Source organism: Alosa pseudoharengus, unplaced genomic scaffold (genome assembly GCF_046254945.1).
Source record: "Alosa pseudoharengus isolate Yale_2024_CS ecotype anadromous, Long Island Sound unplaced genomic scaffold, YU_APseudo_1.1 YU_APseudo_1.1_scf_17, whole genome shotgun sequence".
Lineage (NCBI taxonomy): Eukaryota > Metazoa > Chordata > Actinopteri > Clupeiformes > Clupeidae > Alosa > Alosa pseudoharengus.
Genome location: NW_027468640.1, coordinates 18,742,341 through 18,764,076, shown reverse-complemented (window position 1 = coordinate 18,764,076; position 21,736 = coordinate 18,742,341). Strand labels below are relative to the sequence as shown.

The 21,736-nt window shown below is 41.3% G+C and overlaps 1 protein-coding gene and 1 long non-coding RNA gene across 10 annotated transcripts in view; one reads left to right on the top strand and one right to left on the bottom strand.

Moving 5' to 3' along the window:
- The first annotated feature begins 510 nt into the window (after nucleotides 1-510).
- Nucleotides 511-21,736, top strand: part of LOC143127344 (uncharacterized) — a 42,510-nt gene continuing 21,284 nt past the window's right edge. For 8 of the 9 annotated variants that reach the window (XM_076288792.1, XM_076288791.1, XM_076288786.1 and 5 more), the window contains exons 1-2: nucleotides 511-712; nucleotides 15,279-15,338. In XM_076288792.1, coding sequence (XP_076144907.1) covers nucleotides 15,294-15,338 — 45 coding nt within the window. In that variant the 5' untranslated portion in view covers nucleotides 511-712; nucleotides 15,279-15,293. The remainder of the gene's footprint in view (nucleotides 713-15,278; nucleotides 15,339-21,736) is intronic. The other variant, XM_076288790.1, reaches the window with a different exon arrangement.
- LOC143128004 (uncharacterized) lies at nucleotides 8,932-13,824 on the bottom strand. The gene is made up of 5 exons (XR_012987775.1): nucleotides 13,374-13,824; nucleotides 11,357-11,427; nucleotides 11,143-11,226; nucleotides 10,405-10,494; nucleotides 8,932-9,218 (listed from the first exon to the last, which is right to left on the bottom strand). It is a non-coding gene; the product is annotated as an uncharacterized LOC143128004 (long non-coding RNA).

Genomic DNA, 21,736 nt, shown 5'->3' with positions numbered 1-21,736 from the left:
TAACAACAAATTACTAAAATCACTGTTTGACAACGCCAAAGTATGACAGTACAACTCCTGCTGTAATGATAAAGACAGAGGAGACATAAAAAACTGCAAGATTGTTTTTTTTTGCAAACAAACACATTTTTAAGGGTTATTCAGAACATCACAATTATGCTGTGTCAGTGTGCACCAGCTAGTCAATGTCTTAGCATCACTTGACATCACAGTTAATCAGTGTGAAGAAAAAATGCCTAACCATTTTTCAAATTCATTTTTTTTCAACATCTTATGATCTTTTTTCATCTATTTCATCTAGCCTATTACATATATTTTTTGTCTTGTACTGAGATATCTGTTTTTTATATACTGCCTATGGTGTAATGTGGCATTTCTAATCGTTTAATAATCCGGACTGATGACTGAGACCTAACGCTATAGGCTACCCTACTACGTACATGGTGGGAGGAAAACTATCCCATTTGGTGAACGCACCTGACAACACTCAACCAGTCAGTCAGCATTTTTTGCGCTCAGGTGGAATAGGGACAGACGCATTCAAACAGGAAAGCCTACTAGGTAAGGGTCAATCAGCTGTGTATCGGTGTAGAGGCAGAGTTAATCACGGCAGGTCTAACAAGAAAAGGCTACAGTACGTGCATCAATCTAAAAAGAGAAGAAATACAAGACTTTTAATTTGCGGACATCACAATCAAAGGAAACAAACGCGGTTGGTAACTTAAATGTTTTTGTTGAGTAGCCTACTATGATGTTCATGTTACCTTTTCTAATTAGTAGCCTACAATTGACGGTCAATTTCACCAGGCGTTTGACCAACCTCTGGACGTTCTATTTGTTCATTTACCCATGCTATCACTTGATTTCTGACCATCTCCTTCACGCTTTCTGGTCTTATTTATAATTTCACGTGAGTAATGGCAATTGATAACGACAATGTTATTTGAGAAAACTTTAATATAACATCATGTGTGCCTGTTAGCGACTAATGAAGCCATTCCAGCGTTTCCAATACCTTGGACAAACATATAGGCTACTAGGTCTACTGAACGAACGGACACATTTTTCTGATGCCCTCCTCTTGTTGTGAAACTTATCCTACTTGTTTTGTGTGTGTACCTTGTCAAACCAGTGACACATTCCAAAAGTTTCTGTAAATTTACAGCCAGATTCCAACATTATTCACCGGTTTCCTTTAATAAACAGGACTTTCAGGTCATTAGTAAGACAAATATGTAAAATCAGGCTCCAACGCTGTTATTTACCACGCCCGTAATGTTTATTCTTGAACACACGTACTTCCTGTTATCTATTAACGTTACCTTCGTTCTGGTGATGGGATGCTATCTGCTGAGAGAAGAAGACGATATGTTGGATATTTTTTACAGTATATGGTTGGAATCATACCCAAACCCATCGAAAGCCATCAACACAATAAGGTGAGTTTATCTGTCATCTTTGACCAGAAATACAACGTTTGAAAGCACACTGGTCGTGTTTATATTAAGTTGTATGATACAACATCTCTGAATGTTAACGTTACCCTGCTGAAACGAAGTTAGTAACTTAGCAGTGCTATTCAGCTAGCCAAGACCGCGCTTTCGCCCTTCTTAAGCCATGCGTTATCGTTATCACTTGTCGATCAAATTTTACGATTCTTCATTGCAATCTGAAGCCATCTAAATGTATTGGTATGCGTAGTTTTTGAAAGTTTAACTCGCGTGATTTACCTGCTATAACACGTGCTTGCTAGCAGCTAGCTAAGTCTGCTTAGCATCATCAGTTTAATAAACCAGTGGCCAAATAAACAATATGGCACAAACGGATCAGTGTTGACTGCTGCTTTCAGTGTTTACTTGTATGCATGGATTTCGCCCGTGCTGGTAATTACTTAAAGTTGTGTTAAGTCCTTCAGTTTAGAAAGCTAATGCTAATTAGTAGCCTAGCTAGCTCTCCATAGCAGAGGTGGTTGCATGACACGCGTATGGTATTCCTCCTGAGTTCATTTGAGCATTGGCATGCAACAGGAAGATGTTTACATGTCAGATATGTGGGCATCAGTCCACTGCGTCTATTTATGTAAGCCATACCTAAATTCATGACGATATACCCAATATAGACCTTCCATGCTGTGTTCCAGATTGCCAAATGAAATTTAAGAGACATGCAGGTCTTGAATTTCCCCTGGGGATCAATACAGTATCTATCTATCGCTATCTATCTATCTATTTATCTATCTAGGTCTTTAGACGCACATATATAGAAACCATAAACAATGTGGTTTTGATAAGACAGACACAATTTCAAAAGCAAGCACCCTCACTTTGCACACACATACACACATTCCTCACACAAACATCTTTATCACACCCGCCTCATCACTTCTAATCATTCAACGGAAGACACACACACACACCTTTCATACTCACCTTGCAGACAACTCACATTCACTCACTCCTTACATACTGAGAGTATTGGATTCAGAACTTATTATTATTTTTCATGACATGAAGAAATCAGTTAAATCATATATCTAATCATGTACCTGCTTATTTGGATCTGACTAACTTTAATGAAACAAGTGTATAATCATTTATATTTTATATAGTGACATTATTTGATTAAATGTTCCAGCCATAAAGGCTGAAAAAGGGGGACTGAGAGAAAGTGGAACACACACACACTCACAGAGATTACATTCACTTTCTCACTCACACACACACACACACACACCATGAAGAGTTGTTGAGTGCCTTTCTTTTCTTTTGCTAAGGGATGTGCGACTGTAGCTGATGAGTCTTCCAAGCCTACCTGTGACGCCTCGCCTGATATTACTAGGTATGTTTGTTTTCATTCACTAGAGTAATAATTAGGGTTGGGTATCGTTTCAATTTGAACGATTCCGATTCCAATTCCGATTTCTTATTTCGATTCCGGTTCCTAACGATTCTCGATTCCGATTTTTTTTAAAGGCAGGGTCAAAAAAAGTTTAGGATATTTTAAATGAGCTAGCTAACCAACGGTCTTTCTCAGGGTATCTGCACATTTTCCAAGTGCAAATTTAAAGACTTTTAAAGACCTTTTCAAGACATCTAAATGAAAATTAAGACTATACCACGGCAAAAAGATATATAAGACTGTTTAATGCAATAGTTTTTTTTTTCCTACTAATTTTAACCCCCACCCCATTTTGGATGTCTACAGAAGTTACCAAAAATATTTTGGCGAAAGAAAATAATTGTGTGTGAATTACCTTCACAGCTATAAATGCCCAATTTTAGGGTCTGGACTGCTTGCTTTTGAAGCTGGCTGTACTGTACATATTTGGTTTTGCTTACTGCTGAGGCTGTTCTTCACCTGTGTCTGTAGTAGCCTAGGGCTACTTGCCAAAGACATGTGCACTGGACTGGATTCCCTTAAATATTTTTTTCAAAGTTAACTAAGCTATTTACATATTTTAATAAGCCTACTTTATATAATTTACTATGTGCATCTATTGTCCATATGCAGCACAGCAAATTAAAGTTAATCCACTACTTTACATTTTGCATACCAGTTGTATCTAAACCAACCAAAGCTTGACTGAAACATTGTAAAACCATTGACTTGTTTTAAATTAATTAAGAGACAGGTCCTCTTCGCATGATCCTGCTGAAAACTGCTGGTTTCATCTCAAGCACGCACGTTATGAACGCACGTATTTTTATGTAGCAGTCGCCGACATTCAAAGCATATGCGGTTATATTTCACAACTTTTGCTAAGTAGGCCTAGCCTACTGGGAAACGCTGGCAAGCAAGCTGCTGGCAGATATTACAGGTAGGCTATTATAACTTAAGACAGATATTTTCTTCCCTAGGCTAGGCCAGCAACACACGCTGGAAAGATGCAAACAGATCAACTTAACATACCGGTATACAGTATTTCCTCCTGATTGCGAAGCACTGCACATAATTTCACCAGCAGTCTTCGCGTCCATAGTTTGTGAAACGATGCTGCGTCCGAGCAAAGACTTTAGATGCCAAGCGCAACTCCAAAAAGGAGAACAAATAAACGTCCGGCTTGAGGCTGCGCCGGACGCCGGACAGGGCTTTTAAAATCCATATGTCCGGCCTAAATTCGAACATATGGCCAACCTATCGCTAACTGGCTTACCAACTCTTTCTCCCGCTCATTCTACCGTAGGCTCCCTCATTCCACGTAGGCTACCCTGTCTATCTCTCAGGCCTCAGCTACACCACGAAAACGCCAGGCATATTATTTTGTACATAGGCCTACTGTATTATTACCGTTTTCACACCTTTAACCAAACCCGTGAAAAACATCTTCACTCTGCAACCACTACACTTCCTCCCGTAGCCTAATAGCCTATCACGTATACAATTGCGTTTTAAATACACGAAACTGGATGGAGACATCACTCGCTCTCTTGCACTCGCTGGCGGTCCCATACGCACATTTAATACCTCTCTTTCGAAAATTCAGTTGTAGCCTATTTAAGACTTTTTAAGGATCCTCGGGAACCCTGCTTTCTGAATGAAATAGTCTGACCTTCTCCATGAATTTTAATTCTATTAACTATGCGCTTCTTCGTTGGTGTTCAGACGTTTCTTCTTCCTGTCGGCAGACTGGGAATCGAAAGTAGGAATCGAAATTTAAACTTTTGAACGATTCCGGGAAAATCGCAAAGATAGTCCCGGTTCCAACCAATACTCGATATTCGATACCCAAGCCTAGTAATAATGATTAACATATACATATTTAAATCAACTTTTGAACACTAAATGTTTTTTTTCTGTATTGAATTTTGTTTGGACAAAATCCTAAAAGGAATCTAATCATAGTTGACATGTGGATCTATATCTTCAATTGAATATGATAAATTCTTTTTTTCAGGTGAACGACAAGGTAATCATCAAAAGTGGATGGTCAGCATTGAATCCTTAATCGTTTGTGAAGGGTCCAACCTCGCCACATTTCTAACAGGCCTTGCGACATGTTTCTCCACCTTCTACATTCTGAATCTGCAATATCAGGAGGAGGCAGCGTGCACCCTTGAATTCATCCAGAGGTAAGTTCATGTCACACTTTCGAACCAGAATTTGTTTTATGTGTGGTATGTATTGGGGGGGTTATGTAGTAGTCTACTATGTAGTTATAAGCACTACTATGCAGGATTACACCCTCTGAAGAGAGCAATCATGTATAGTACTGCTGTAATAACCACAGAACACTATACTTCTACTTCATACAACTGATTAAATCAAATATAAATGCAGTTACAGTAAGTAATAAATGTCAGTTAATTTCATTGTGAGAAAGTGCACTCAAAAAAATATCTTGTTGGATTTAATTAAAAATGTTTTGTCAAGTGGTTCCACGAAACTGTATTAAATAACTCTAAAGATACTATATTCTTTACAATTGACTCAAATAAATAACATTAACTGAACAAGAGCGAATAAAGTAGATGGTAAGTAATTGAATTCCTTTATTTTTATTTAGTGTTCTTACATTGAACCAACTTAATATGGCTGTGTTCAACCAACTTAATCCTGTTATGTTCAATTAATTCAGCATTCTTACATTGACTCAACTTAATACTGTCCTGTTCAATCAGTCACATTGTTATGTTCAATTAATTTAAGTTAAAAAGATATCTAGCACACATCCACATTAAGTTACGTTTAAGTGATAGTTACGTGGAACCACACTTGACAAAACTTTCTTATAGACAAGTGCTATTTCAAGAAGAAGTCCTTGTATATGGGTCTAGAGGCATTTCTTAGTAAAAGTTGGGAACAGGACTTTTTATCATAATTAACATGTGCTGAATCCAACTAGCCCTGTTCCCAAGCTGAATTTTGAGTTTTTGACCATCTAATTAGCATAAACAAAATGGCTGCCAAAATGGCGATTTTGGGCACTTTCTTCAGACGGGCATCATTATACCATGTACATAAATTAATATTGTTCACATCTGTGCATCTCAGAAATCTCTTGTGGGCAATAAATATAAAGTAAAGGCTATGAAAAAAATAAAAATGCAAAAAAAAAACCCCATTATGCTAATTAGCATTTTTATCACCTTATTATACTCTTGACTATGTTTACGGTCCTCTTTGGCAAAGAGTGTGGCCTGACTTCATTGGTAAACATCTTCTTCGTGGTGGGGACACATGTTTGGAGTTTAAAATCATTGGAGTTCCTTTGAACTAATCACGAACAACCGTAGAAATATCAGTAGAATATCGCTATGTTTAAGTGTAATAAAGTGTGTACATTTATAAATATAAATAGAATACTATGGGTGGGATAGGGGCAAAATGTTCGCCTCCTTGTTGTCCCTGTGAAAGTTGCCATCGACATGGACACCTCAACAGGCACAGGTAAGGAGGCACCGGGGGGGGGGGGGGGGGGGCGTTGATGGAGGGGTGTGAGGAACCAGTGATGCGCTGAGCAGTTTTCACCATCCTCTGCCGCTCTTTCCAGTCGGAGGCAGAGCAGTTGCCATACCATACTGTGACACAGTTGGTGAGGATGCTCTCAATGGTGCAGCGGTAGAGGTTTAGAAGTTCACTAGGATCTGAGGAGAGAGGTTGTGTTCTTTAGTCTCCTCAGGAAGAAGAGATGCTGGTGAGCCTTCTTGATCAAGGTAGAGGTGTTGAGGGTCCAAGAGAGGTCCACAGAGATGTGGACACCCAGAAACATGAACTGGTGACATGCTCCACCTCAGTCCTGTTGATGAGGATGGGGCTTGTGTGTTAGCTTTTGACTTCCTGAAGTCCACAATGAGGTCTTTGGTCCTCTTGGTGCTCCGCGATGTTAGGTGCTGGACCGCCTCCCTGCAGGCTGTCTCATTATTGTTGCTGATGAGAGCAATCACCGTAGTGTTGTCTGCAAACTTGACAATGGTGTTAGAGCCATGTACAGATGCAGTTGTAGGTGAAGAGCGAGTAAAGGAGGGCTCAGCACACGCCAGTGTTCAGGGTGAAGGTTGAGTGGGTGATGTTATCTAATCTAACAGACTGCGGTCTGTTGGTTAGGAAGTCCAGAATCTAGTTTCAGAGGGAGGTATTGATGTCCAGTTCACTGAGTTTGGTGATCAGTTTGGAGGGGATAATGGTGTTGAATGCTGAACTGAAGTCAATGAACAGCATTCTCACATAGTTGTTGCTATTGTCAAGGAGGGACAGGGCAGAGTGAATTGCCATAAAGATGGCATCCTCTGTTCTGGCAAATTCTCTTGAAGCATTCTATACTGCAAACAAAATCTACCTCTGGGTACAATTAAAGTAACTTAAACTTGAACTAGTTATAAAGTTATTCATCTAGCTATTAATTCACAGGACATGCAATCATTTTACTAACACAAATGTTATGAAGATATATGGGTGACACTTTATGGTAAAGGTACATGAATTATCATGAATTAATGCATTAATTAATTCATGATTTATGCATTACTTCATTTCTTTATATCCTATGAATCATCAGGAATTGACATGAATTCATATACTCTCATTCATGATGACCTCATGTATGAACAACACATCAACTAAAGCATTAGGTGTGATGGGTATATCATTATGATTTATGATTTCTTAAGCATGATCATCATGATTACATGAATTTTAGGAAAATTGCTCATGCATTTATCATGTCTGTGGCCCCTCAAATAAAGTAGTGAATAATGACATGTGTTTAGAGAACTCCAAAGTTGTGTTCAAATCAGAATTTGAGCAGTGATGACCACATTTTTGGCAGAAAAATAAAGTCATGATCATGGTTTATACATCATAATTCATAATGATTTGCCCACCGTACCTAATACTTTAGTAATGTATTCATGTATGAGGTCACAAATGACAAACTATGAACTCAGTAAATTCCTGATGATTAATTAGATATTAATGAATGAATACATAAATCATGAATTAATTAATGTACCCTTACTGTAAAGTATTACCGAAATGGGTAAAGGTCTGTGTAACTTACTCCGAGACTACATACATTACCAACCCAATTCGCTTCAATTATGTAAATGTGATGTAAATAAGGTTTTATGGCCAAGTATACTTGGGTATACAAGGAATTTGGTCTCTGCATGTATCCCATCCGTGAATTAGTGAACACACAGGTCACACATTGAAGCACACATTAACCTGGAGCAGTGAGCTGCCTTGCTACAGTGATGCTCGGTGAGCAGTGAGGAGTTAGGTGCCTTGCTCAGGGGCACTTCAGCCGTGGATGTGGGCATGGGAGACTAGTGCTTAACCTTTCCACCACCCACATTTTTCCTACTGGTCGGGGATCGAACCGGCAACCCTCTGGTTTCAAACCCGAAGACCTAACCAGTAGGCCACAATTTTAAACTTTACATTTCATCACTACACATCTTTCTTGACCCTCAGAAAACATAAGTCTCATTCGTCAAATACCGTGTGCCTGCTCAGTTATAACATTTTAACAATTACATTTTTCAAAGGTTTTTTCAGGTAATTAACATGGGCATAATACTAGATTTTTTTTCTTTTTTTCACAGCCTGTATCCTTGATCTATTGGCCAAGGAAGATTTCTGTGAACAATATGAATGAATTTACATGGTATAATGACATCCGCCCAATGAAAGTGCCCAAAATCGCCATTTTGGCAACCATTTTGTTTATGCTAATTCGATGGTCATACACTCAAAATTCAGCTTGGGAACAGGGCTAGTTGGATTCAGCACACCTTAATTATGTTAAAAAGTCCTGTTCCCAACTTTTACTAAAAAATGCCTCTAGGAAGCACATATCTCAAAAATATCACCTGTCTATTAAGTAAACTCATCCTAAACACAAAGTTCTTAAGTAAATCCAAAGTAAACAAGTTGAGTTTGTTCTGCATAACATTTCTAAATAAAATAAAATGTCTAAAATTGAACAAATGTGTTGAAATAGCAAACAGACACACGGTCTTAAAAACAAATCTGCATTTATTTAGCAGCAACCTTTGTCTCCATTCTCATCAATCCATCAGGGACATTTTTTAGTAAAATAGAAATGCAATGAACAGAAAAATATCTCTGCTAAACACGGCATGTTTAGTTTTGTTACATTGTTAGTGATTCAACTATAATGTCTACATCTTCTAGTGGAGGCATTGGCACCCTCATGTTTGATTACAAAGATCCCGATGGTGGTTTTCTCCATCTGGCTCTGGGCATCAGTCCGCGTCCTTTACCAAAGACCAAAAAAAAAAAAAACATTTAATTGATGACTTTTCAAACAAAAGTATATGTTTTCAGATATGTTTGAATTCAGTGGATTAACCTTACATCTCCCACCTCCTTTAAATGAAAGCAATGGTTCTGAGTGAATTTCACCCATAAGTAAATTAACCCCACTAATAATGTCCGGAATATTACCAAACTTCTACAGTAGTACAAAAAGGGTCTGTACTCATTAAACGAGGCATTGTAAAGTTTGTAAGTAGCCTACACCAGGAGTTTATTTAAATAACACTTGCCTGATGGCTTCTACTCTCTGCTGCTACAGCTACATCGACATCACTTCCGTGATTTGTGAAAAGCCCGTAAAAGTCCTTTGGAAAACTCACAAGTGTAAGGGAAAAGCTAGTGAATTCAACACTCCATAGTCATATATTGATAACTGGATGATATTTGAAATTGTATTTTCAGGTCATTAAGTGTTGACCTGAAAATACAAGCATTTGTAAAACTTATGCATCGCTTTCTTCCAGGACTTTTACGGGCTTTTCCCAAATCACGAAGTGACGTCGATGTAGCGTTGCAGTAGGTGTTGTTTATGAGTACAGACCTTTTTTGTACTACTATAGAAGTTTGGTAATATTCCGGACATTATTAGTGGGGTAACTTACGAGATACACTTCTGGTTCCAAAAGTGCTAACGCTAAGCCATTGGGCTGAAACATAGACTGATAGCACGAAAAGATTCTGGGGGTGTGTTTGGCTCGTGGTCATCGTGCAAATGACCCTAGGGTTAAATTCACTCCGAACCATTGCTTTAGACTCTCTGCTCTACAAAATCCCTCTAACGTCTATGATTTGAACTCAAAAGCTAGTTAACCAAAGATTAAAACTTTGGGTGACATTTTACCAACACAGACTAGGAAGCTTTGTCTGTAAAGGGTATATGCGTGGTCAGTGACAAACAGACCAATGGTGACTTGTTCTGCTGTAACATGCATTCTGCTTTAACATGCATATAGACAGACTTAACAAAACATTACAAGCCCCGAAACATGAACAAGGAAATGTCCATGGGTACTAAAATAATATAAGAAGCCATATTCATTCATACCCATCTTGCCACTAGACGTACCACTGCTACTCTCGCTGCTGTAATGCTTTACTGTTTTTTTGATATTCATTTTCACTTACCAGGTATTCCTTTATGAGTTTCTTAGAGCCTTCATTTAAGTACACAAGTGCTTTAAGGTTGCAAGCTCTCAACAAGCCAATGGTATGATTCTGCAAAATAGGGAAATATGACTGAACACTACTTTACTTACATTTACAAATCTTAATGTTTACCATGCCTTACCATGCAACCCCCAATGTTAACTTTGAGATTAGGGGATTGGGATTTTGGAATGCAATTCCTGTTACTGGTCCATGGATAAATTTACCTTGAAAATCAATGTGTTTCAAAAAACTCTCAATACATTGGAAATGCATTATAAGAACATATCCTGTTCAAGAGGGAGGTGGGACATGTGGCAATGCATGTTTAATCATAGCGGACATAAACTTTCAGAAAATGTTAGTCTTTCCACTTGATTTGCCTGGTGAATCAGGTGAAAAGCCTGATTAACTTCATAGCTGAAGAAATTTAGCAAAATCAATGTCTAAGCCACTGCTAATAGTTGGGAAATTACGGTAATGCATTTCCAATGTATTGAGATTTTTGGAACGCACTGATCTTCAATGTAAATCTTTTCATGGGGTTGAAACAGGCAGTGCACCCCAAATATGTCAATGTTAACTTTCAAATTCATGTCATGTCAGCAAGGTAAGACCTTTCAAAAAAAGTTAGCAGGTGCATGGTAAGGTAGCTCATGGCCTAATATTGGATCACAGGTTTTCAAAGTGGGAGGCACAAAACAACTTCTCACTAACCTGGTCAATGGCAGCCATGATCGCCTCCCTTCCTACGCACACACAGCAGACAGCCTGGAGCAGATTATGTCGAGTTCTGACATTCTGACAACGTTATGAGGGGAGAGGAGATAGAAAGAACAACTAACAATACAACCCAGCATTTGTAAATACAGAAAGAATTACAATTAGCATATGGTATGGGTGTCTGCGACCAAAGTGACCATGAGCTTACCTGTAATACTTCAATAAATGAGCCCTTGATGACACTCCGGTCTTGGGCTCTTTGCACTGCCACATAAAGGCCTGTGGGGAGAAAGAGAAAGTATATCAAACTCAACAAATTTACACTAAAATGTGTAAAACTATAATAATATTAGATCACAGAATCAATTGAGAATTTTAATAGAATTGAACTAGGAAGAAAACCTTTAACTAGAAATGCAATTCCAAGGAATTACCAGTGCATGAAAATGCTAAAGTTGTGATGTAAAATATCATGTATAGTTAAAACAGATAATAAAGAGATGGTTACTACGGTGATGCTAGGATAGACATGGTGGTTGCATAGCTTAATAAAAGTTGATAGTTTAAAAGTAGACTGTTTAAAAGTTGAATGTAGATAGTTTAAAAGTTGTTGATAGACAGCTAGTTTAATAGATAGTTTAATGATAGTTTAAAAGTAGACCGTTTAAAAGTTGAAGGTAAATAGTTTAAAAGTTGTTGACAGACTGGAAGTTGAATGAATGTTGATATTCAAATAGTTTAATGGCTGTGCATAGGTAGATATTTGACGATAACTGAAAGTTGGAATGGCTCTAATGTTCGCTAGCAGTTATGCTAAGATTTTTAACTATGCTAACCATGCTACTTGGCTAATGTTTTATAGCAGTGCTAGCATGCTAACTACGCTAACCATGTTACTTAGTTAACCTAGCTAATAATTTAACAGTTTTGCTAAAAATGCTAATTAACATGCTAACATGCTAGCATGCTAACTATGTTAACCATGTGACTTAGCTAATCATTTTTAGTAGTTTTGTTAAAAATGTTAATTAGCATGCTAACATGCTAGCATGCGAACTATGTTAACCATGTGACTTAGCTAACTTAGCTAATCATTTTTAGTAATTTTGTTAAAAATGCTAACTAGCATGTTAACATGCTAGCATGCTAACTTGCTAACTTGCTAGCATGTTAACTATGTTAACCATGCTAACTAGCTACAGTGGGTAGGAGTCATAGTTGATGACAAGTAACAGTTATCATGGCTAAACAGTTAAGTTCAGTAGTTTAAAGGGTTAAATTGTTTAACAGTGAAATATTGTAGTGAGGACTTTTATTTTGAAACAGTTTTTGGCAGAGGAAGCAGTTTAACAGGATGTGTAGTCTTAATAGGGCCAGTTTGTATGCTTAAAGCCTGAGACTGGCAGTTGAGATCCAGGTGGCCTGAACACCTGCCATAGGATTCTAATTGCTTAATGGCCGTATTATGATGTCATAATCGGCAATGTTAAGTCTATGGGGATTTTTAAAATTTTTCTTTAATAGTTTAAAAAGTATAAAAGTTTCAAAGTTGAAAAGATATAGCAACCCGATCTGTTTGAAGACCTACGTTACAAAGTTTGAATGACGTTTCTAAGTTAAACTGTTCAAGAGAAATTGCGTCTAGAAAAAGTGGTAAGCGGAATAATAATAATAATAATAAGTTGCCTAGGAAGAACAGTACAGTGCATTTTCATGCACTGTAATTAGATTGGCTTGTTTGTGATTTAATTAGTTACTTGTTTGTGATTAACACATCATTCAAACATTGAAGAGTAGGCAGCCTCTAGCATGAAAAATGTAAAATTATTTACCTCCCGAATATAGTGGTTGACAACAAATGTGTGTGCTTAAAATGGACAAGTTTCCATGCAAGAATAGCAGTTAAATACATGAAGTCGTCCTGACCTTGGCACTTCTATGAACATTCAATTGTGTTTTATATGAAATAACCCCATCAAGGCACCACCCCTGTCTATCTTCAGTAGGGAGTAAAACTAACCTGGGAAACATGATAGAATTCTAGCCTGTGATGACTTAGCTCGCCAGCCACCATGACAGATTTGGTAGCTAGCATTAGCTGCTCGAGTTTAATAACACATTTACACTTACACATAAGATCTACTAAAATGATTATTTAAGTTGTTTTTACGACAAACTCGCTAAACTCAAAACAAAAAACACTATGAACAGCAACAAATACCTACCTTGCAATTACAGGATCCAAAAATGTTCCGTGAGCAAGCAAGGAAAAAATGGCGGACCTTCACTTTCTCAACCGTCTCTGGCGGAGTCCTCACCATGGTCCTCATAAATTGCGAAATAATGCTACGGCAACCATAGAGGGACAAATTTCCTAATCTAATGCGTTTTGTTCAAGAAACTTGTGTAGATCCAATGCAAACATGTTAAGTTAATCTGCAAACACACATTATTGATTTGAAATAACACAACTAACTCAATTTCACCTTACAAACCTAATTTTGTTCTGTAAATCCTACAAAAAGAGGATTGATTAAGATGAACAATAGTGAGATTCATTTTTTTGAGTGTGTTAACGTTACAAATTCACATCCGATTCATTCACTTTGGCACAATTTTCATCTACATGAATCCTAGTGTACCCTATCAGTTTTTGTAACTCTCTCTCTCTCTCTCTCTCTCTCTCTCTCTCTCTCTCTCTCTCTCTCTCTCTCTCTCCAGAAAAAAGGCCCAGAAGAAGCCTAAGAACAATCACTAATAAGTAAAGTGAATGTTACTTGATTTCTCATGAATGTAACTTGATTTCCTCCGATTATCATTTATACTCATCTCTGTACTTTAAATTCTTCTGGACATAATCTGTCAGTTTATTCATTCTCACATGTACACAAGCCCAATGCGATGCAATGGTATTGATAAATATCTGTGATAATTATTCTGTATCTTATTTGATTTTGAAATAGTACTACTGTAGATAACATGTCTACATTTTACATACATATGTGATACACAAGCCTAATGCGATGTTTTTATTTTCCATGATAATTCTTTTGTACCTTATTCCCGATTTTTGAAATACAACTAGATCTTGTGTCTGCATTTTACATTCATACGTGATACACGAGGCTAATGCGATGTTTTTGTTTTCATGATCATTCTTCTGTACCTTATTCCTTGTTTTTTGAAATACGATTTTCAAAATACTACTAGATAGCGTGTCTACATTTTAAACAGGCCTAATGCAATGTTTTTGTTTTCAATTGTAATTCCTCTGTGTCTTATTGCCTGTTCTTTGAAATCTGATTTTCAAAATACTACTATGTATCTACACTACATTCATACATGATACACGAGCCTAATGCGATGTTTTTTATTTTCCATGATAATTCTTCTGTGTCTTATTCCCTGATCCTGAAATACGATTATAGTCAGTCTACATTTTCCTAAATTACTATTTACTATTATCTTGCTTCATGTCCCTTCATCTTCATCTTTCAAAAAGATTACTTTACTGTTAGACTGTCAAGTGCTGTGAAATAAAATATCTGTTAAACTACAAATAAGTAACTGATGTGAAAACAACATGGATTTTTATCTTTAAAATGTTGATTTGAGAGTGGATGAACTCAATATATGGCACTCGTTTCCTGTAATTGTAAAAAAATAAAGACCTGTTGTGTAACTAACGTGAAGATCTCATTTTTTTCTTGTTACCCAACATGAAAATTATGTTATATACTTAACAGGAATTTAATGTTATGGTAGTCTGCCGTTAAACAACGGGAAGCTCCTGGAAATTCTGCCAGTTGTTTCTTGTTAATTTTACATCAACTTAATGTTAAACCAGGGCACCGTTAAATAACAGGAACTTCCTGGAAACTCTGCTGCCAGTTGATTCCTGTTTTTTTACAGGAACATTTCTTACAGTAATGCAATGTCATGCAATGTCAGACAGCGTTGATGACTGACAAATTAGGATCCCTGCTAAATCAGGGTTGACCACTGAAAGCCTGAAATGTTTTTGCAGTGAGTTTTGTCTAGAACTGCCTCTCCCACTTCTAATGTGACTGAATGGAAACTTAAGAAAAACTGAATCGTGTGTTATTGTCTCTCTTTTATTCTTCATGAAGTTTGAAACAAAAGGCATGCTGAAGTCAGTTTCACAAAGTACACCCACCAACCAGTATGAGGTATGAGCTATTTCTCTTACACACACACTCACACTCACTCTCTCTCTCTTTCACATCTTCAAACACAGCCAACTTTGAATCCGATGTTTATGTAAATGACTCCAGGGGCCTGTACTACGAAGCGGGGTTACTGGCTTATCTGGGTAACTTCGAGAGTAACTTGATCACGTGTGGCGTAACTTCCCGATTAACCCGTACTACGAAAGGTGGATAGGTTTTAACCGAGGTATGCTGCCATGGCAATTTACGCTGCTTCTCAAACCTGCTCCGAGCAGGTTATGTTCTTGGTTAACCCGAGGTTTCCGTTAACCACACCCTTTATAAGTACCACCCCTCCACTAACAATTTCTCCCGAGACATGTCGGCGTACCTGGATGATCCATACGACATTGGATCGCAAATCGTGAGGGACTCTCTTCGCAGGGCGAGGGGTTTTAGAGACCGCCAGAAAATATATAGGCCTATAGCCTACCCGGACGATATTCTCTATGAAGATATAGATTGTCAGCCGAGGGAATTCGTTATCTTTGTCAGATGATCTAGGAAGACGTTTCATAGCAATGCCCGTACGTGGACATTCATGTATTCCATTGGTGATGCTGAACATCTGAGCAAGAATAGCCTACTGTATGTCCGAAAATAAATCGGACATAGGCCTACAGTATGCTGAACATCTGAGCAAGAATAAATCGGACATATAGTAGGCCTAATAAATTAAAATCACCATTTTAACAAACGTATTGCATTGAATGTCATATTACTGTACCCTGCACATAAAGGCTACACATTTCCACAGCACCAGAATCCGACCGAATGCCTCCCTCAACCCCTTCCACAATCGGCCTTCCACTATTATTTGCGATGGCCAACTCCTCTGCTACTGTAAAACCCACAAATGGTGCCTTACAGTAGTGTTCAAAGACACCTTTTTCTTGTTAGCTGTAAAACAGAGGCCAAGTGAATGCTATAAGCATAGGCCTACATGTTTTAATAATTAAGAAATATTAATGCAAGCTATGACTATATAAACCACTATTCTGAATAATGTGTTTGTGTTTCATTTTCACCTACTGCCATGTGCGTTTGGCAATGGTGTTGCATCTGAAATGTTCACAGGATTAGGCATAGCCTACACTAAATCAGTCAATGGGGCTACTTAAACATTCAATTATCCTTATTACTGTAATCTATATGCCCACTTCTAAATTGTGTTGCATCTGTAGGCATTTCTATGAACTCAAAATAAATAAGCAATTTAATTATTTAAACTCATTAAATACATTCCGCAAGCTATTTATCCTCCGTATTTGAAGAACATGTTGACATAAAACTTTACTTTTAGGCTACCCGATCTGCAATACGTGGCCAACAGCCTTGCCTTGCTTTGTTCACTGCCGACGTATTTGATTTTTGTCGTAGAGTGGGTTTTAATTCCTCATAACTTGTCATAATAATTGTGCATTCCTCATCCGTAAAATAAGGTGAACGCGTCATCACTGAAAGTGGTGATTTGCGCTGCAACCCGCCCCTTTTATGTGAACACGCACAAACTCCAATGAGGTTAACCCCGGCTCAACAAATCAACTTCATAATCAGCGTCGTAGTACCGATTAACACCACTAAAGATAACCAGGTTTTGTCAACCCCGGTTTAACGAAGTAACCCTGGGTTACATCTGGGTAGGTTAAGCTTCCTTCGTAGTACAGGCCCAAGGTCAGTAGTTAGACTACTACCTGCAAGGTGACAACCCTATGAGCAATGCTGATGCATTTAAAGGTAATTTAAAGTCAGTAATTAAAGTCATACCCACGTTGATGGTGATGGTAATTCTAAACTATGAAGGACTGAGTATAAATGTTAGGCTACTCAGTAAGTTCCAAGGTCATACCCATGTTGATGATTTCTAAATCGTAAAGGACGGAGTATAAACATTGCCGCTCTTCGATGTGTTTAGGACAATGATTTGCTCATTGATTTCTTCACTCCACTTGACGTTGTGGAGGCGAGTCACGGACCACAGGTGACAGAAATGACTTTCTTTATGGCACTGAGTCACCCCCAGGATTGCTGTCATACATGCACACCTAACTCTTTGCTGTATGATCTGGCTAGTTGCTAAGCTGATCTGATTATCTTATTTTTAAAATATTTAATTCACATTATGGGTTGCAGCATTAGGATAATAATAATACCACTCACGTTTTGCTCTCAATCACATGCAATCTGAATACGTGTCCTGCTGCCCTGGATTGAGAGGCAGCATGCTGCTAGTTAGACTTGTATTGTCTTGCATTTCTATTCAGGTTGGGGCTGGAGGGAATTGAGGCTGGAGATGGGTAGAAACAGGTCAGGAGCAGCAGGACATGTATTAATATTGAATATTGTGCAGCATAACTGTGTTAACATTACACAATTAGCAGAGTTTCCGCTAGAAAAAAAATGGTGCCGGTGTTACATGGCAACTGGCTCCCATGTTAACTGGCTGCATTGATGACGTTTCATGATTGATGACGAGTCTTTGACAGATGTGGCCGCTTGCAGATTTGTCACTTTCTGATATACTAGAGACGCACACAAATATGTATGACATGTTTAAAAGTCAAAATTGTATGTAGTACTACATGCATTGGACCATGAATATGCCACCCAAAAAACAAACACCTAAATTAACTCCACATGGGTATCGAACCACGAATAAATTGACCTGTTTTCTTGGTAATGGCGTCTATCCACTTGCGCCACGAACCAGCTGACGGCACTCACAGAAATTGACTTCAGTTGTATGATTTAAAAGAAGTCAGCTAACGTTATTAATTGTAACAAGTTAACATAGCTGTTCATGTTATCTGGCTACCATGTTATCATGCTACCGTTGCCCAAGCCAATTAGTAGGCCTTCAAATTATCATGGTTAAGTTTTACAAACGTTTCACTGAGGCTAGGCTGTGGCCGCCCCTACCTGAAGTGTCTGTAGAGCCACATGAACGTCAGCAAATAAATTAAATTAAAATGTGTTGCCTAATTGTGTATCCTTCTGTCCAGCCAATTCTTTTAAGAATTCAGTTCATGAAACACAGGCATTAAAACGCACACTGCAATGGGCAGGAGAAGTCTATAATGTGTCCATATTGTAACAAACTGCACAGTTGCAGTTACACACATACACACACTGCACAGCATCATGGGAGCACAGTCATGAACAGCTAGGCTCAGATCATTACACAGCCCCCTGAGACTTAGTCCATGTCCCCTTGACTCAAGTCTTACCCTACGTCAGTCCATGAGCCTGACTGGGACGTGGCGCTGGCGTTGTGGGCGCCCCGCTGTCACGGCGGTGACTTCCGGTGAAGGCTGCACGGTGACCGGTGTTAGAGCCACAGCTCCATTGTCACCAAGTTCCACAGAGTCAGTGTCAGAGTCTCCACGACCCTCAGCTGAGGCCAGGGGTCGATACGGGGCCAGTCGATCACGGTGGAGAGCCACAACTCTCCGACGCTTAATCAGTCTCACACGATAGACCACATCAGACAGCTTCTCTAAGACATCGCACGGCCCGACCCACTGGCTAGTGAGTTTCGGGGAGATGCCTTTCTTTCTCTCCGGGCAGTACACCCAAAATTTATCGCCGGACTGGAACTCCTGGCCGCGACAGCGCGTATCGTAAGCTCGCTTTTGACGTATTCCAGCTTCACTCATAGCCTGCCTGGCCAGCTCGTGTACTCCTTTCAGTCTCTCGCGTAGCAGCTTGTAGTATTCCAGCCCTGGCTTACCTCCAATCTCCGCTTCCGGAGGCGAACCGAACACCAAGTCCACTGGCGTGCGTAGCTCTCGTCCGAACATCAGAGCTGCCGGTGTGCATTTCGTTGACTCTTGCACCGCTGTGCGATATGCCCAGAGCACCAGGGGCAAGTGTAAGTCCCAGTCCTTTTGTCGGCGGTCGGCCAATATGGCCAGCTGCACTGCTAGAGTCCGATTAAACCGTTCCACCAGCCCGTCGCTTTGTGGATGCAGAGGTGTCGTTCTCGTTTTCCGGATGCCCATGCGCTGGCAAACCTCAGCAAACACCTCCACCTCGAAATTCCGCCCTTGGTCGCTGTGGAGCTCTTCCGGTGCCCCGAACCGGCAGAACATCTCGGTGACCAGTCTGTCCGCTGTCGTGTGGGCGCTCTGATCTGGCACCGCATACGCCTCCGGCCACTTGGTGAAATAGTCCATGGCCACGAGCACGTAGCGATTTCCCCGCTGTGACTGGCAGTGGGCCCATGACATCGACGGCTACCCGCTCCATGGGAGCCCCGACTTCGTATTGCTGCAGCGGAGCGTGCGAGCGTCGCGTGGGGCCCTTCTTCGCTGTGCAGGCGTCACAGCAGTGAACATGCAGTTCAACGTCCAGCCTGCATCCCGGCCAATAGAAGTGGCCTCTCAGCCAACGAAGAGTCTTTGCAATGCCGAAATGAGCCGCCCCTACTGCCCCATGCACATGTTCCAGTACACAGGCTCGTAATCCAGCAGGAACCAGCAACTGGAAAATGTCAGATTGTCTATCGGGAGCTCGCCAGTGTCTATACAACAGTCCTTGACGTGCTACTAATCCCGGCCACTGTGAATAAATCGCTTTGGTCTCTGGATCGAGTGCTGATACGTCAGTCCATGGCGGTCGCTGACCGGCTTCGATCCATGACCACACTCGGCCGAGCGTGGCGTCCTCCGATTGCGCCTTCCGGATCTCCTCCCTTGACATCACGTCCACCGGCGACTGCGCGTCCGTGGCCCCAGCTGCCGCTCTGCAGTGCTGCGTTGGGCTGAGGTGCGTTGTCTCCGGTCTCTCGATCACTGTAGCTGGTAGCGGAAGGCGGCGAGACGACCTCGGGGTGCTGCTGGCGAGCATTGACTCTCTCGCTGGCGTGAAGCTGGCGAGCGGTGGCTCTCTTGATGGCGCGGCGCTGGCGAGCATTGAGTCTCTCGATGGCGTGCTGCTGACAAGCGTTGGCTCCCTCACTGGCGTGCTGTTGGCGAGCGTTGACCCTCTCGTTGGCGCGACGCTGGCTAGCGTTGAAAACAGCGACTCTCTCTCTCTGCCAGGAGTGATGCAGCCTGTAGCCGACGAGCGGGCTCCGGTTGAGCCGCGGCCAGGCTCCTCTCCTCCCTCCGGTGGCAGTGTTGCCACTGGTCTGCTGCACACGGACGCCTGGACAGGGCGTCCGCGTTGCCATGAAGGCGACCGGTGTCGAATCTCCATGTCGTAGTCCTGGAGCGCCTCCAACCAGCGAGCCAGCTGGCCCTCTGGTTTTTTGAAGTTCAGCAGCCAGGTGAGCGACGCGTGGTCCGTTCTCAGCAGGAACCGTTTGCCGTAGAGGTAGGTTCGGAAATGGCGCACTGCCACCACCACAGCCAACAGTTCTCTGCGGGTCACGCAGTAATTCTTCTCCGCTCGGTCCAGTGAGCGGCTGAAGTATGCGACCACTTGCTCGCTCTGCTCGCCTGCTTGTGAGAGGACGGCGCCGACGCCCACGTCGCTGGCGTCTGTGTCCAGGATAAATGGCAGTCGAGGGTCAGGTAAAGCGAGCACTGGGGCCTCACATAGCGCTCTCCGCAGCCGCCAGAATGCCGCGTCGCACTCCCGTGTCCACTCGAAGAGCTGGCCCTCTGGTCAATCGATGCAGCGGGCTGGCGACTAGCAAAGTCCCGAATGAAGCGCCGGTAATATGACGCCAGGCCCAGGAAGCTCCGCAGCTCAGCACCGTCGCGTGGAACAGGCCAACGTCTCACCATCTCCACCTTAGCTGGGTCGGTGGCCACTCCGGCAGCCCCCACGACATGGCCCAGGAACCCGGTTTGCCTCCGGAACAGGTGGCACTTTTTCGGGTGCAGTTTGAGCCCAGCACCTCGTATGGCGTCGAACACCTTCTCCAGATGTCCTATGGCACCGGTGAAGTCCGTTGCATGACACAGGATGTCGTCCAGGTAAACCACGCAGCATGTTCGTGGAATGCCTGCCAGGACACGCTCCATCAGCCGCTCGAAGTTCGCTGGCCCGTTGCATAGGCCGAACGGAAGTACCCGGAACTGCCACAGCCCTTGCCCGATGGTGAACGCTGGCTTGGCCGAGCTTCCGGGGCTAGCTCAATCTGCCAGTAGCCACTGCGCAAGTCCAGCGAGCTAAACCAGCAGGAGCCGGCAATGCTGTCCAGCGCATCGTCAATGCGGGAGAGCGGGTAGGAGTCTTTCCGGGTTACCTGGTTGAGGCGCCTGTAGTCAACACAGAACCGCCACGAGCCGTCCTTCTTCCGGACGAGTACAGCTGGCGCAGCCCAGGGACTACTGCTTGGTTCTATTACTCCTGCCGCGGCCATTTCCTTGATCTTTTCTTCAGCTGCTTGTCGTTTGACGAACGGTAAG